Source organism: Esox lucius, chromosome 7, assembly GCF_011004845.1.
Source record: "Esox lucius isolate fEsoLuc1 chromosome 7, fEsoLuc1.pri, whole genome shotgun sequence".
NCBI classification, from domain to species: Eukaryota; Metazoa; Chordata; class Actinopteri; order Esociformes; family Esocidae; genus Esox; species Esox lucius.
The window spans coordinates 635,689-652,380 of NC_047575.1; the positions used below are offsets into that span (position 1 = coordinate 635,689).

At 40.0% G+C, this 16,692-nt stretch overlaps 1 protein-coding gene across 1 annotated transcript in view; it reads left to right on the forward strand.

Annotated features, from left to right (window-relative positions):
- The first annotated feature begins 1,597 nt into the window (after positions 1-1,597).
- Positions 1,598-16,692, forward strand: part of ccdc90b (coiled-coil domain containing 90B) — a 39,612-nt gene continuing 24,517 nt past the window's right edge. The window contains exon 1 of the mRNA XM_010864373.4: positions 1,598-1,957. Coding sequence (XP_010862675.1) covers positions 1,852-1,957 — 106 coding nt within the window. The 5' untranslated portion in view covers positions 1,598-1,851. The remainder of the gene's footprint in view (positions 1,958-16,692) is intronic.

Genomic DNA, 16,692 nt, shown 5'->3' on the forward strand with positions numbered 1-16,692 from the left:
CCTTGGAGAGTGGGAGGGGTATGGCCCGGAGGAGCGGAGCTGGGTCCCGGTGAAGGACGTCAAATATCAAATATTGATTGATTTTGTAATTGGAAAGACCCAGAATGTATATCTGAACACGAAAGTAGCACTTGTCATATGTCCAACAACATTGCACAGATTTAAGAACACTGAGACTGTTGATTACTGAGACGTGTTGTTGATCAGAGAGAGGACTTACTTTTGGGGGAGATGAGCTCTTAGGTTCACCCAACAATGGCGTTTTAGAATGTATTTCTGAATTTGACCCATTTCTAGCTGAACATATAAATATACAGCTCCGGAAAAAATTAAGAGACCACTGCACCTTTTTCTTTCCTTTCCAAAAAAGAAAAGTGTTCAATTTGCAGTGGTCGTTAAATCACTCAAAACCTTCCTTTTAAACTTTTTTGGAATGGAAAGAAAAAGGTGCAGTGGTCTCTTAATTTTTTCCGGAGTGGTATATGGCCTCAAAGTCAAAGGCAGTGTGTCTTATTTGTCATCCACGACATGAGAGGAGCATATTAAAGCTATGGGAGAAAAAACTAAACAGACGAATACAAAGATGCCAAATATTTTTCTGTGATTTTGGATTCAACCCCAGACCTAACCCCCATAGACCAGCTAACTTTTTTTCTCAGGTGTGTTAACAAGGAAGGGAAAGTTGTGGAACGTTTTCTATCTTTCGAACAAATTCAGTGTCACAAAGGTGAGAGTTTGCCTAATTGCATCATTGCAATGGTGAACGACCTTGGCTTGGACCTGTCAAACTGTAGAGGCCAGTCATATAACATAAACATGTCTGTTATGGTGTGAGTCTAACAAGTGTGAAAAAAGTAAGGCATAAAGGAAAAAGAAACAAAACGGACAATAGCAATCAATTAGTCTTTCTTTATAGTCTTTTTGAAAGGTATAACAAGACGGCCACAGAAAAATAATAAACCGTGAGGTGCATTGAGTGAACAACAGAATATAAACACAACTAAACAGTGACTGGAAACAGGTGTGTCCTCAGGATGCGCTGCTGCCATCACTCTCCTGCCGGTGGTTAATACAGCGGCGAGGTGGCGTGCCGGAGAGGAAGGGGAGCTGCAGTGCGACACGGAGCATACTTGACATTGTCAGGAATGTATTATGGACTGCAAGCTCACCTGAAGTGGAGAAACCCACTTTGGACTCTAAAGGCTTAACAGGCTAATGACCAGTTAATATAAGTCATTGACAACTACATTGGATCGTTGGCTAAATCACCAAGTGGTGATTATCACCTCCATTAACAAAAGGAATAATGGATCTAGATTGAATGCTATTCAGCAATTTGGAATGTGGCCAATGGTATGGGTGGAGTAAAATGCCAGCAACAATTGCAAATACACAGTGGCCCTTGATTTTTTTGCATTTGATCAATCTATCCACTCTCCTGAACATTTCCTACAATACATTTTTACAATATACACTAAGCAAAGTGGCAAAATAGATTTATTTAATATTATTAAAATCGCGGTTTACCGCGGACTTTTATTTTGAAGGCCAAACCCGAAAACCGGAAGTCTCATTGTTGCTACGGAATCTTTAATGTTGCCAGCATGACCCTACTGCAGCTGGACCCTTCTCACAGATACCGTTGATTATTCAAATAAACATAAACGTTGCGCGTTGCTTACGTCAAATCCGGGATCTTTATGAGTGGTGTTTGTGCTTGCCTGAGCGAGCATATGAGAGAAAGTTTCTTTCTGGCAAAACACTCGTTAATAACGATCACCCGTAGGGGTTAACGCGTTTTGCGGCGTCTGTAACTATTTTAGTTAATGGTCTCAACAGTACTTTCCAACAATGACCAATGTAAACGCATGTTGTGCAGCTCTGTTTCGGTCGGTATTTCGACACCGTCAGACGCATCTGAACAATGGCTCATACAGGAGAACATGGAGTTGCAGAGGTACGTTGGTTTAATCGTTTTTAGAATATGATTTTTAATTAATAAAAGAAAGTCGGGGGTAGTTTTACTTAAAGATGTCTTGGTGTCGTATCTGCCCAGAATCCAGAAATGAATACCCAGTGGAGGGCAGAATTTATTTCGTAAATCTGTTATACGTCATGGGATTAAAGATGAATGTTCAACACTTAGGGTGAGGAGAAGAACTAACACGTCAAATGTCCATTTTAAGAGATTTCCCCCTTAAAATGCCAACTGCCCACTACATTGAGTCAACCAATCACATTAATGTAAACTCTACAACGCCCCTTTTTGTTACACGAGGACAGGTCCTTGGGACAAGTTAAACAGGTCTGTCAAATTAATTATATACACAAGGTTTCCAAAGTGCATTCAGATGAAAGCACACTCAACCCCCACAATTAATGTTAGGCCTGGCTTAAGCCGCACCTGATAGCAACACACCGGGGTGTAGCAGGGCAAGGTAATCTGTACACACTGCAATCAAAGCACAGTCGTGATAACACTGGTAGAAAGATTACACACTTGTGGTAGCACACTAACTAGTACATGGCACACTGGTGATGATACTTGTTAGTATATTATATCTTAATCATTGGGTCCCAGCAAATGGCAAAGCAAATACTGCCATCTGCTGGTTCTCGGATCTTATCAAGCCTGTTGCAAAGAATCTTGGCATCTGGTTTGACAATAATAACATTTTCAAACAGCACACCACAAAACTTGCAGTCATGTTTTACCACCAAATATATCAAAAATACGATTAAAATATTAACTTTTAAGGATGCTGTTTTACACTCTTTTTTTTTTTTTTATCACGCCTGGATTACTGCGACAGCCTTTTTACTTGCTTGACCCAAAAATCTATTGATCGACTCCAGACTGTACAGAACTCGGCTGCCAGGCTTTTAACCAGAACCAAGAAACATGATCACATCACCCCTGTTTTGGCTTCATTACACTGGCTCCCAGTTTGTTTTAGAATAGACTTGAACATTTTATTGATTACTTTCGTGGCCTCTTTCCATGTTATGTCTCTGACCTTTTAGTCCCATATGCACCGTCACGTACCTTGAGATCCTCGGGCAGAGGCCTATTGTCTGTTCCTGGGTCTTGACTGAAAACTAAAGGTTACAGAGTGTTTGCAGTCAGGGCCCTGAGGCTCTGGAACAGCCTGTCTGAGGACATCAGGTCCCTTTAAGAAGGTCCCTTCTTAAAACATACTTTAATAGGTGAGCCTTTCCTGATTTTAGCTTTACGGTATTGTAATTTCTTGAGTAGAGTTCTTGCTTTTATCATGTATCTTGTTATCTGATTTGTGTTTTATTGCACTGTGAAATTGCCTGAGTGTACTATACAGAAGAAAAATAACTAAATCAAATCTGTGCCGGGGCAAATTAATCCTAGTGTGAGAGCAGCAATGGCTTCTCCCAATTCACAGCAAAACAACAGCATACTTTTAAACCTTACATTTTAAAACCAACTTCATTTAAACACAGTTAAAATGACACTTTCATACACTGGTGAGCTATAGGTCTATTAGTTCCCAGCTACCTTAACTGACCGTCTCTCCAAGCCCGGTCTCCCTATCACTGGCATCGCTACAAGTGTTCATCAGTTGCAAACACTGTCATCCATCGACAATTATGAATAGTAACAAAACATTGGCTTACCATGTGTTTGCCAGTTCTCAATCCAACCAGATCTGTCCCCTGCTCTGTCCTTTCCACCCAGGAACAAGTGCTTTTGTCATTTAATTATTTCTGTGTTTCTTCTTCCTCTATTATGATAATTAGGGGGTGCCTGACCAACTTGTCTGGTAACACTATTCGTTAATCAAGGCCACAGTGCGTTGCTGCGTTCTGTTACAGTATCTTATACTATGGTTAGATTAGATTCAACTTTGTCATTGAACCGTACGAAATGCATTCAGCATCTAACCAGACGTGCAAATAGAGGAGGGCAGAAAATGTAAGTATCAGAGTAAATGTCCCTATTGAGCCCACTAAATCTGCTTTAAATAAAAATAAAAATATATATATATATGTATGTATATGTATAGTGATTCATCTGTATGTATATGTATATGTGTCCCCATTTAAGTGAGAACATTTTAGTTAAAATCAAAGTTTAATCTCTCATTTGAAGTGTTAGTAATTCACTTATACCAATTTTTTTAAACTAATTAATTTGTCAAAATATGTTAAGTCTGGCATGGGCTTAATGGGTACCTAATATACCCTTTAAGTCCATGGGTGTTCCAAATAAGCCCACTTCCATATTTGTTGATGAATGAATATATATATTTAAAAAACATGTAAAAATACAAACTTGTTCTGTTCAAATCTGTAATCGCTTAGCTCTCAGTAGCTATTTTCATTTTGTGTCAACTCCTATCCTATGGCCTGTAAATGGCATTTGAGGCAAACAACTATTTACGAACAAAATCCAAACTATAGTGGATATTACTCTCCAATGCTTCATCATTCTATGTGTTGTAATTTTGTCTGTAGTGTAGATGTAGATGTTTTTATGAAGATTTCTGAAGAACAACTGACTAAAAGAAAAACAGTTTGCAGGTTCAATACCAATGTTCTAAGGATAGTAAATCAGTCAATTTCAGGTTTTCCGTTCAAACTATTTTAATTAACACTGAAATATCCTGCTCTACTGCAGGTAGATCACATATCCATGTTGTGCATCAGTGCTCAGCTGCTCCTTCCCTCTCTGCCTCAATGACTTTGTCTAGTCCTTAATGTTTTGCAAGAAATTAAACATTTTGCATTGTTCCCTCTCTGTACAGACGGCATTCTTCAATCATGCTTGGGCATGAACTGTAGTTTTTTCGTGTTTTAGTCATCTCAAACTAAAGCTCAAAATATTTTATTATACGCATGACATAAAAAAAACAATCGATATGAAATAAATTGATATGGTGCACTAACATAATATGAAAACTATAAATGTATCATGCAGAGAAGTAATTAGCTATACTCATTTACATACACACCAGACAGTAGGGCTGTCAACGAATATTCTAAATTCGGATATATATTCGAATAGTTTTTAAAAAACGAATTTCAAAGGTGAAAATTAATATTCAAATTTTTTTAAAAAATGTGGAAAAGAACATTCGCGGTAGCAGAGTTTGTCTGGCTGTCTGCTTTGTAATTTTATCTATAATTTTGGCCCTTTTGAGGTTGACTCTGGATTAGCTGTAGGCCACTGCGTTGCCGGATCTGAAAGCAGCTTTGCATGCCTTTCGCAGTTGTCAGACTACTGTTCATCCACGGCTTCTGGTTGGGAAAGGTCTTTGAGGAAGTTCTATGGGTGATTACATTTTTGGTGCAGAACGAAGGAAGCATATGTTTCAGTGGTTATGCTATGGTCTCGTAAATCCAACGAACATTAACAATAATCTTGATAGTTATGTTTTTGCCAGACTGTAAGCGGAGCCGGCCAAGAAAAGCAAATGTCCCTTACTGATGAGTGAGTCTGACTGACTGACTACCCCTTGTTGAATAGCGTCGTGGTTAGAGATGCAGACCTGCAACCAATAGGGTCCGCGTTCGACTCTCGTCACAGTCAAAGCACAACCTTCAGTAGCTGCATTATAGTAAGCCTAAAATAAACCTGTTACAGAGTTACACGTGAGAGACATGCTGTTTGTGTAAGATATAAAGAAGGGTGTTAGGGACTTATGATTTGGAGAGTTTCAGCCCATTTTTCGTTTTAACAAGAGATGGGCCATATGATCAGATCTGCCCTGTAATAAAGGTCCGTTAATAACCACTATTACAAACTGTAGTAAATGCAGGTTGAAAATCATCCTGTGTTTCATGGTTTGTAGTCCAACACAGCATTACAGTAAACAAACATTGCATGAGCAATGCTATTATTTTGAAGGAACTGTCATGGCCAGGGCCAACCACACATTAAGCATAGGTGGACTGTGTTGCGGTTTGGGTTTTAAAATATTGTTATAAATAAAATCAAGGATTTTGGCACGTGTATGTATGAGCAATGGTGAGTTTGTAATAAAAATTGTTGTTTTAAGTCAGCATTAACTTTTAAGTTGCATTATATGGCAAAACGTTACAAAGTTACCCGCAAGGTAGCGTATAAATTTGCATGAAGAACGGCGAATCGTTGACAGGTCAGGATATGTTATTTCAGCTAATTAAAACAATCGTAAAGGCGTATTTTGAAATTGTACAACAGGGATCAACGCGAGATTGTTTTCCACACATGGGTAGAAATGTTTAATAATAGGCAACGTTGGTTAAAAAAATATACTGTAGTATCTGCATTCTCGTAATGACCAACTCGTGAAATCTGATTTTTGATTGCTATATTATGGTCTTGTGTTTGTTAAATGTTCAACAGATTAATGGCGATATGGTGACCATAGCCAGCGTTTATATATAAGCAGATGTGACGTGATGTCATGGCTGAGCCGCGAAAACTAACGAGAATGGCGGTTCTACCAGACATGAAGTATCAATATATTTGGTTGTCAACAATCAACAGAACTAAATAGTTAAGTTTTATCCAGAATTTTTATCATTGCAGCCTGTAAAGTTTTAATAAAATTTTTATCGAACGTGAAGAACGATGACATGTAACCAATGACAAAGTAGCGTGACTTGTTGGAGGCGCCCAGGCTGCGATGAAAAGACAGTAATTAACCCCGCAGCATCCACAGAAGTCAGCTGTTGTTTCAAGCACGGAGTATATCGTTTCTGTTGTAAGTACAAGTTATTTTATTTGAAGTAATTTATTTGTATTGTGCTGCAATTACAAACGCTAACAAACGAGACATTTGAACTTTTTAAGAAAGTGTAAATCAATTTAACGATTGCGCAAGCCATGCATTTTTAGCTGTCTTTCATATTGCCTGTTTTTAAATCTCCGGTTTAGGTTGAGCGGAATTAAACACCAGCCGTGTTTGGTAAACCGATTTTTGGGCCTTCAAATCTTGGTAAGTAGACTTTTAACATTATTGTTAATCAGCTTTAATTACCTCTATACGCTTGTTAATCCTAATTGTATTTAGACCAAGTGACCAGCATCTGCGTCAGTCGGACTGGGCGGTTGTGATCTTACACAACCTGAGCAGATACTTTTTGTGTAAGTTTAATTATTTAGACATTTTTAGTCTTGTTCTAAAGTGTTATTAACAATTATGACAATATGCGTATTGAACCTTGGTACAACATTCTTTATTCCAACAGATTGAGGACAGCCTTGTGATGATACAGAGTACATTACCATAATGGATTCAGTTAAGGACACCCTACCTTGTGGCTGCACAGCATGAGGGGATTTTTGGCGAAAGAAAATGCTAACAACAGACACAGAACATCAAACAACCTCTACACATAATCAATCGACCACACCCCAAAATACAAATGAACCAAACATTACTTTGTTACACAGCGATGCACACAATAATCCCCATATACAGGGCTTGTTAACCGAGCTTAGTAACCCCCTTTTTTCACACAATCTAGTTGACTCTCCTTCGAGCTCTCTGATGCAAACTCAGTGCAGTGATGGCGATGTTAGAGGTATACAACGTAATGCGTTTGACAATGTTGAATTACAACAGTTGATAAATTTTCAAAATACTGGTGAAGTTGGTGATTTTGGCACATTCTATGCAAGTATTATGGCAGGCTTGGATACTTTGATTGTTAGAGCTTCAGACTTTGTCTACAGGCCTGGTGATCGTCTGCAGATTGAGTTGATTGGTGAATCTCTGATAGACCCCGTACATGTGACCATGAGAGCAGATGAATATAATGAACGCACCTTTGGTAATTTACTTGAAAGTGTTATGCAGAGTAATGCTGAGCTTATGATAGATGAATCACTAGAGTTGGTGGTACAAATTGTCAAAAATCGTGAGGGTGGTGCCCTGTGACATAAAGCTCAAACACTGTTGATAGAGCAGATTATCAATAAAAAAAGAAAGCATTTATATGTGGCCGTGAATAATGATTCTACATGTTTTTCTGTTTGTTTGATGGGTATGTTGTACCCGCTGTACACATCCTGAGGCCTAGGTTAGTGGTCGTGAGTTACATACGGGCGCTGGTTTAGCGTTTAGCGATGATTGTGTGGCATTCACAGATATTGTTCGGTTTGAAGAAATGACAGGGTGTAAAATTGTTGTCTTTCACCGAACACGGGATGGTCACTTTACCAAGTTTCAAAACAGCGAGGACACCCACCCTAGAACCGTCTTTATGTACATACACGATAACCATTTCTATGGCATCATGAATCTGAAGGGATTTCTGGGTGTGTCTTACGTCTGTGACTGGTGCTATACCGGTTTCAACACTCGTGGTGATCATGGTTGTAAACATAGCTGTAGTGTCTGTCTTCATGAAGATTGTCTTACCCAACCCCGTAACACAAAGCAGTGCCCTGACTGTAAACTGATATGTTATTCAGATTTTTGTTATAGCCAGCATAAACGCTTGAAGCATCACAAAAGTGTGGATCGTTGGGTTAGCAGGTGTGACCAGAAGCAATACTATGTCGATTGCGGCCATTATTACAATGTTAGTATTACCAATTATAAAGCGCACAGGTGCATGGCTAACGTGTTCCAATTGTCACGTGGATCTGACGGTTGAAATGAATCATCAGTGTTTTATAAAACCCTCCAAGCCCGAGGACCCCAGTGAGCGCTACATATTTTATGATTTCGAGACAATTGCCAATCCGGTGAATGGTGTACGCACTGCAAATTTTGTGTGCGCAATAAGCTTTGTTAACAAGACGTGGTGTTCAGCCGGAGATGGTTGTGTCGCTGCTTTTTTCCAAAAGTTCAGGCAACCGAAATGACTACACATTTATAGCACACAACTCTAAAGGTTTCGATGGTTACATCTTGATGCAATACTTTGCAAACAATGGTATTGTGACGACACTTATTGCTAATGGTAGCAAGCTCATGATTTTTACAGACAGCACATTCAATCAGAGATACATTGATAGTCATTGCTTCCTATGAAGCTGTCGGCCTTGCCACGTGCTATGGTTTTTAAGGATTTGAAAAAAGGCTACTTTAAAGGAACCGTATGTAACAAATCTATTTCAATTAATCATAAAATGGCCCTGATGTGTCACTAGACATTAAGAAATCATGTTCATTTCAAATACTTATATCACTGACAACAGAAGAATGGCCAGGATTTTGTCATTTAAAAGTGAGAGTTGCAGCCCTCAACTGATGTTGATGTTGTCATGTTGTGTTTTGGCCTGATGCGCCACCCTCCACCTATCTACCAATCATGAAGTCAGTAGTGTTTCGGGATCCGGGTTGCCAGCTCTGCTCTAACCTACCCTATCTCTAGTTGGATAAATAATGTCTAACGTTACGAAATCTAAAAGACCTCGTTATAATTCCGAAATACGTTGTGACCAAGTCCGAAATAAAACAAGAATTTGTATAGGAGATGCCTTTGAAAGATGGAGACGGCTGAAAACTGAGAAGAATTTGAAGACAGACGCCAACGTTGCTAATTTTCTCCTGGACAGGTAAGATTCATCTATGTTTGACTAACTTGTACTTGATGTCAATGGACATCAATCAATCAATCAATCAAAATTTATTTATAAAGCGCTTTTTACAACAGCAGTTGTCACAAAGTGCTTTACAGAGACACCCGGCCTTAAACCCCAAGGAGCAAACAACAGTAGTGTTGAATTTCAGTGGCTAGGAAAAACTCCCTAAGAAGGTCGAATTTTAGGAAGAAACCTAGAGAGGACCCAGGCTCAGAGGGGTGACCAGTCCTCTTCTGGCTGTGCCGGGTGAGATATTAAGAGTCCAATTGGAATAATAAATAAATTTCTCTTGGCTAAATCCAGAGTATATTTGATTTTAGACTAGGTCAGAAGTATGACCAGGTGGACAAGGACAGGAACAGCAACGGTCCCCCCAAACCAGGTAATCCGCAGGTGTGGACCAGGACCTCATCTCCTTCTAAAATTTAAAATTGGAGGAAACTGAGAAAAGTTAGTAGTACATCCCTCATGTCCCCCAGCACAATAATATAGCAGCGTAACACCTTGGAAACATTTCATATATTCATGACAGTCGAACAAAGTTATGCATGTTCGTGCAAAGTAACGTTACGTTAGCTCATATGGACCTATGCTAACATTAGCAATGCATTATCAGAGCCCGTTTCTCTGTCCTTATGCTGAGACGCTGAGGAAAACAACATTAGCACGCCCATTATGGCAATTTGAAACGTAATTGAGACCAAAGCCTAACTTTACCTCTGAAAAAATGATTCCTCATTCGTTCTTCGCGTATATTGTGGACTAAGTTACACATGCTGCAAGTTGACCTGTTATGACCATTGCTATTGTTATTTAGTTACTCTAAATCTTTTCTGATGAGACTGAAAACAACCCTGTGATAGCCATTGGTGATATTGAATTTGTCCCGCGTTATACTTGCTGTGGCAAATGTTTTGGTTATTTTTTAGCCTACTTATGACAATAACTTTTCTACTTGTCTGAATCAGGCTGAAACAAGTGAGAGCAGTACAAGTGCTAACTCAAAATAAACATTCTCTACCTTTTGGGCTATGCACTATGTTAGTGTTGTTCTGGAAGCACTTAAGCACTATAGCACTTAAGCAAGCCTCCAGAAAATTGGAGTGAAAGTGGCGCTCCACCAATTTGGAAGTATTTAGACTAGCCTGGATAGACAGTACACTACAATACCGAAAATCACTCACGTCTACTCAATCAGCATATTTCTCCAACCTGATTGAGGCGAACAAAAACTATCAAAAATTTCTCTTTGATACAGTTGCAAAGTTAACAAAAAAGCAAAGCTTAGCAAGTGAAGTGGGTCTTCACTTTAGTTGTAATGAATACATGAACTACTTTGATGAAAAGATCGTCACCATTAGAAAACAAATAACTGACTCCTCATTAAATAGTTATGGTCCTCAAAATCTCAGTTGTGCAAAACATTTCCTGAACCTCCCTGACCAGGTGTCAATGGGGACAATTTTTTGATACCTTATCGCTTGACACATTTACTAAATTTGTAATGAGTTCTAAACCCACCAACTCTCAGCTAGACCCGATTCCAACAAAATTACTTAACCTTTTCACGCGTGAGTTTCAAATATTCCTTACCGACCCCCAGAGTGAGTTTTTTTGCACGTGACTTCAGTACTCTCCAGCATTTAAAATCACGCCAGCATTTGAACAGTCACCTTGCTAGGTAAGGAACACTACATGCATTGCAAGCTTCTCTCGTTGACTCGAATTCTAAGAGCTGCAAAAGTTGGTTGATTTATAACTGTAGCTAGCTAGAAAACGTCAGCTAACCGCTAGCAAACGTCAGCTGCCCGCTAGCTAACAAATCGTGACCAGTAATTCAGTGCAGTGAAAATTAATAAACTATATAAAATGCATACAACGGGGAACGTAACTTCTAGAAAGTTTTTGCAATGGTTTTGATCGGTAGTAGTCGCTAATATAATGTTTTTGTGTATTAGTGTTGGCTGTCTGTTGGTACGTAAGCAACACTTCTTGTCCCGATTTGAATGCTTTCTACCTGGTTAATATCATAGTATGGCCTTGAAACATTTACAATCAGGAAATAAAGTTATAAACACTGTTTGAGCTAAATGAGTAAATAATAGCGCGGTTTTACCAGCCATTGTTACGTTACTTGTAGCTAGGTATGCTAATGGTGCGTTCTAAACATGACGTTCTAATCACAACGGTGTGATCGTACGCTTCAGGGACCACTCTAGATTGATCACACCGGTGTGATCGTACGCGCCAAAGGGTTATTAAGGAGCTATTTCCTGTGCTAGGTCATCCAATGCTGAACATAATAAATTGCTCCCTTTCCTCCGGATGCGTACCATACTCACTAAAAATAGCGGAAATTAAGCCTCTTCTAAAAAAATCTAATCTGGATCCCGACATATTAAACAACTATAGGCCAATATCGAACATCCCGTTCCTCTCAAAAATCTTAGAATGTGTTTCCCAACAACTGAATGCCTTCCTAAAGACAAATAACATTTATGAAATACTCCAGTCCGGTTTCAGATCCCAGCCTAGCCTGGTTTAATCGTATTTATCTGAAAGATATCAGTTTGTTAGTGTGGATGGCATATCCTCTGACAAGTCAAAGGTATGCTTTGGTGTTCCTCAAGGCTCGGTTCTGGGCCCATTATTGTTCTCACTATATTTGCTCCCTCTGGGCGATGTAATCCGAAATCACAATATTAACTTTCACTGTTATGCTGATGACACAGTTATATATTTCAATGAAGCATGGAGAAGCCCCTAAATTAGCTACTTTGGAAGCATGCGTTTCTGATATTAGGAAGTGGATGACAGATAATGTCTTGCTCTTAAACTCAAAGAGAACAGAAATGCTTGTTTTAGGACCCAAAAAACAAAGAGCGTTGTTAGCAGATCTCACTGTGAACCTCGACGGCTGCATGGTCGTATCCCAAAAAACTGTAAAAAACCTTGGTGTTACCCTTGACCCTGACCTCTCCTTTGAAGAACAAATAAAATATGTCTCAAGTTGCTTATTTTCATCTTCGAAACATTGCAAAAATTAGAAACTTTCTATCAAAAACTGATGCAGAAAAATTTATCCATGCTTTCGTTACTTCTAGACTAGATTACTGCAATGCTCTTCTTTCTGGTTATCCAGACAAATTAATAAATAAACTTCAATTAGTGCTGCACACGGCTGCTAGAATCCTAACTAGAACAAAAAAAATGTAACACATTACTCCTGTCCTGGCGTCCTTACACTGGCTGCCTGTTAGGGTTAGGGCTGATTTTAAGGTTTTACTCTTAACCTATAAATCAATACATGGACTTGCTCCTACTTACCCTGCAATGATCCAGCCATACATACCTACACGTAACCTTAGATCGCAAGATGCAGGCCTTTTAATTGTACCTAGAATTTCTAAACAAACAGCTGGCGGCAGGGCCTTTTCTCATAGAGCTCCACTACTGTGGAATGATCGGCCAATTAAGGTTTGAAATGCAAACTCAGTGCAAACTTTCAAGTGTCTACTAAAAACTCATCTCTACAGCACGGTTTATAATTAGGTGTAGCCTGGCCCGGGGGCGTGAAGGTGACCAGTAGGCTTGATACTGTCCACCCTTGCTGTTTTACCAGGTGGGCTCTCGTCGCCACTGGGATGCCCTCCCTCCAATGCCTTTCGGGGGAAGAGTCACTGGCTTGTTGTTGACTCTGCAATTGGGCTGTACGCTGCTAGCAATACTCTGCCCTCATTCAGGGGGGTTGCGGTTGGTGGGTGTCCCTTTGGTTGATGCCTGGCAATGTGGGTGGATTGATTTCCTGCCTGTTGGGCCCTGTCCGGGGCCGCCTCCGGGTAGGGCCACAGTGTCACCGGACCCCCCCGTCTCAGTTCCAAGGTGTTACGCTGCTATATTATTGTGCTGGGGGATATGAGGAATGCACTACTAACTTTTTTTCAGTCTCCTCCAGTTTTACATTTTAGGAGGAGATGAGGTCCTGGTCCAAACCTGCGGATTACCTGGTTTGGGGGGCCCGTTGCTGTCCCTGTCCTTGTCCACTTGTTCATACTTCTGACCTAGTCTAAAATCAAATAGACTCTGGATTTAGCCCAGATAAATGTATTTATTATTCCAATTGGACTCTTAATATCTCACCCGGCACAGCCAGAAGAGGACTGGTCACCCCTCTGAGCCTGGGTCCTCTCTAGGTTTCTTCCTGAAATTCGACCTTCTTAGGGAGTTTTTCCTAGCCACTGAAATTCAACACTACTGTTGTTTGCTCCTTGGGGTTTAAGGCCGGGTGTCTCTGTAAAGCACTTTGTGACAACTGCTGTTGTAAAAAGGGCTTTATAAATACATTTGATTGACTAGGCGCAATTCCAAGGTAAATTAACTTTTTCTAATGTCCATAACACTAATGAAAAGCATAGTGTAGCCTATGATGTTAAAAAAATGTGGCCCACTTGGAACGTTTTGTAGCCTACTTGTTTTTCATGCAAGTTCTACAGCCAAAAATTGTAGAATGTCATGTAATCTTTCACATCACATATTTTAGCGTTATGGATGTGTGCTGCAGGATAAGTAAAAAAATACAGCTGTCCTCTTTCACTTTTAGCGTCAGCTAAATGAATAGCTGTATCTTTGATATCGGTTACACATAGTGACATTGGCTTGTGCTTGTACTTACGTTACTGACAGATACCTAACGTTACAACTAACAGCTACTGTTCTAACAATGTACTGTCACATACGAGCATACATCTTTACGATTATATTTGACTAATGACAATTTGTAAATTTTTGCAGTACATAATTACTTTGCAAAATCTTTCTGTTAATTAAGCATAAACATAATTAACAGAAAAAAAACTTACTGTGTACGACTCGTCGTCACTTGCCATTGGAAGCTCGTAGAAGCAGCCTACGTTTCCTCTGAATCCTGCAGCTTGTCTGGCAACCTCGAGTCAGGGGGGAGGGGATACACCGCTCTACAGTATTTTTAAAGTGATTGCAGTACCAGTTTTGGCCACAATCCTACATACGTTCACTTTAAGTTTAACATCAAGGAGAATGAGAACTATGTTGGCCCCCAATCCGGAACCGCATTACTATGGTGTGAATACCATGATGGCTAAAGAAAAATATGAGTTTTTGCAATTGTATGCAACTGTTTCCGCAGACCCCTTTGTCATGCAGAGGATTTGAAAGAACAACACAACGTACATGTTCAATACATATGGGAGTGTGAGTGGAATCAGCTTAAAAACACATCCGCAGATGTCAAAGCTTTCTTGAAGACCTTTGATGCTCCAGAACGCCTTGACCCTCGGGATGCTCTTTTTGGCGGTCGTACTAACGCGATTCATCGGAAGTTTACGGCCCGAGAAGGGGAGACTATTCAGTATAACGATGTCTGTAGTCTTTACCCATTCTGCAACAAGTCATAAGACTTATCCGATTGGGCATCCTGACATACTCTTTCGAGATTTCAATCCACTAGATACCTACTTTGGTATTGTTAAGGCTACGGTGTGTCCACCGAAAGCCCTTTATCACCCCGTTTTACCGCACAGGGTCGGCGGTAAGCTGTTCTTTCCCTTGTGTAGATTATGTGCAGAGTCTGAAAACCAGGTAACTAACTGTTCACATTCTGATTCAGAAAGATCCTTAACCGTTACCTGGGTTTCTATTGAGCTGGTTAAGGCTCTTGAGAAAGGTTATCGCATTGTGGAAATATTTGAAGTCTGGGATTTCACCAGGACATCAGATGATCTTTTTGCAGATTACATGAGAACGTTCCTGAAGCTGTGGTTGACGATGAGGCTAAAGAACAGTATATTTGTGTATATCATGAAAAGGAGGGTGTGCAGCTTGACAAGGAAAACATCGTAAACAGTGCTAGGCGATCTTTGGCTAAATTGTCAGTGAATAGTCTTTGGGGTAAGATGGGTGAGCGGACTAATCTTGAACACAATGTTAATTACAGATCCGGAGGAGTTTAGCCACTACCTTTTTTCCAGTGAAATAGATGTTGGTTATTTCTCGTTCATCTCAGACACTGTTGCGATGGTACAGTTGCGTTACACAAAACAGACACCAATCAAACCACGTAACGGCAAACATTTAATTGCCGTGTTCACAACCGCATATGCTAGACTCGAGTTGTATTCACTCTTGGAGAAGTTTGATAGACGTGTACTCTACACAGACGCTGATTCAGTGATCTTTGTCACACGCCATGGGGATTGGGTGCCCCCACTGGGCCCATTCTTGGGTGACTTGACCGATGAGTTACTGGATGGTGACAGCATCGCTCAGTTTGTTAGTGGCGGGGCAAAGACATACGGCTACAAGACCGTTAAAGGTCTGACCTGTCTCAAAACAAAAGGCATTACGCTCAACATCTACTTCACAACCATTGTTAACTTGGAGACGCTAACACGACTGGTTGATAACTTTGTACGGGGCGAGGGTGTTGATGATGATCATGTCCTTGCTAATGCGGACACAATTGCTAGAGATAAAAGAACATTCGCATTGAAAAACCGAGTAGTGTCTAAGCGTTTCAGTGTTGTGTACCACAAGCGTGTACTGCTCCCTGATTACAGCACAAGGCCTTATGAGTACTAAAGCACAGTCTAGGATGGATAGCGGTTTTGACCCACGACCACAACACCCGTTCAGTTGTGTCATTAGTGGCCCCAGTAACTCTGGTAAAACATATTTTGTGAAGATGTTGCTGGATAATGCTGATGTTGTTTTCTCCAAAGAAATTCTAAATATCTTCTGAGTTTATTCATATTGGCAACCGCTGTATGTTGAAGGTGAGGGAGATTACTTTTATAGAAGGTCTACCAACATCGCTGTGTAATGACAATCTGCTACCGATTCAGAAAAACAACCTTTTAATTATTGACGATTTAATGAAAAGTTCATCAGAGAGTTTGGAGAGAGTTTTCACACAATATTCACACCACCGTAACCTGACTGCAATTTACCTTGTCCAAAATCTTTGTTAAAGGCAAATCTAGTAGAACTATTAACTTGAACACAAACTACCTCATCTTGTTTAAAAACCTCCATGACAATCAGCAGATTAGCATTTTAGGCAGACCGATATACCCCGGTCTTTCTCGATTCTTCATGGAGAG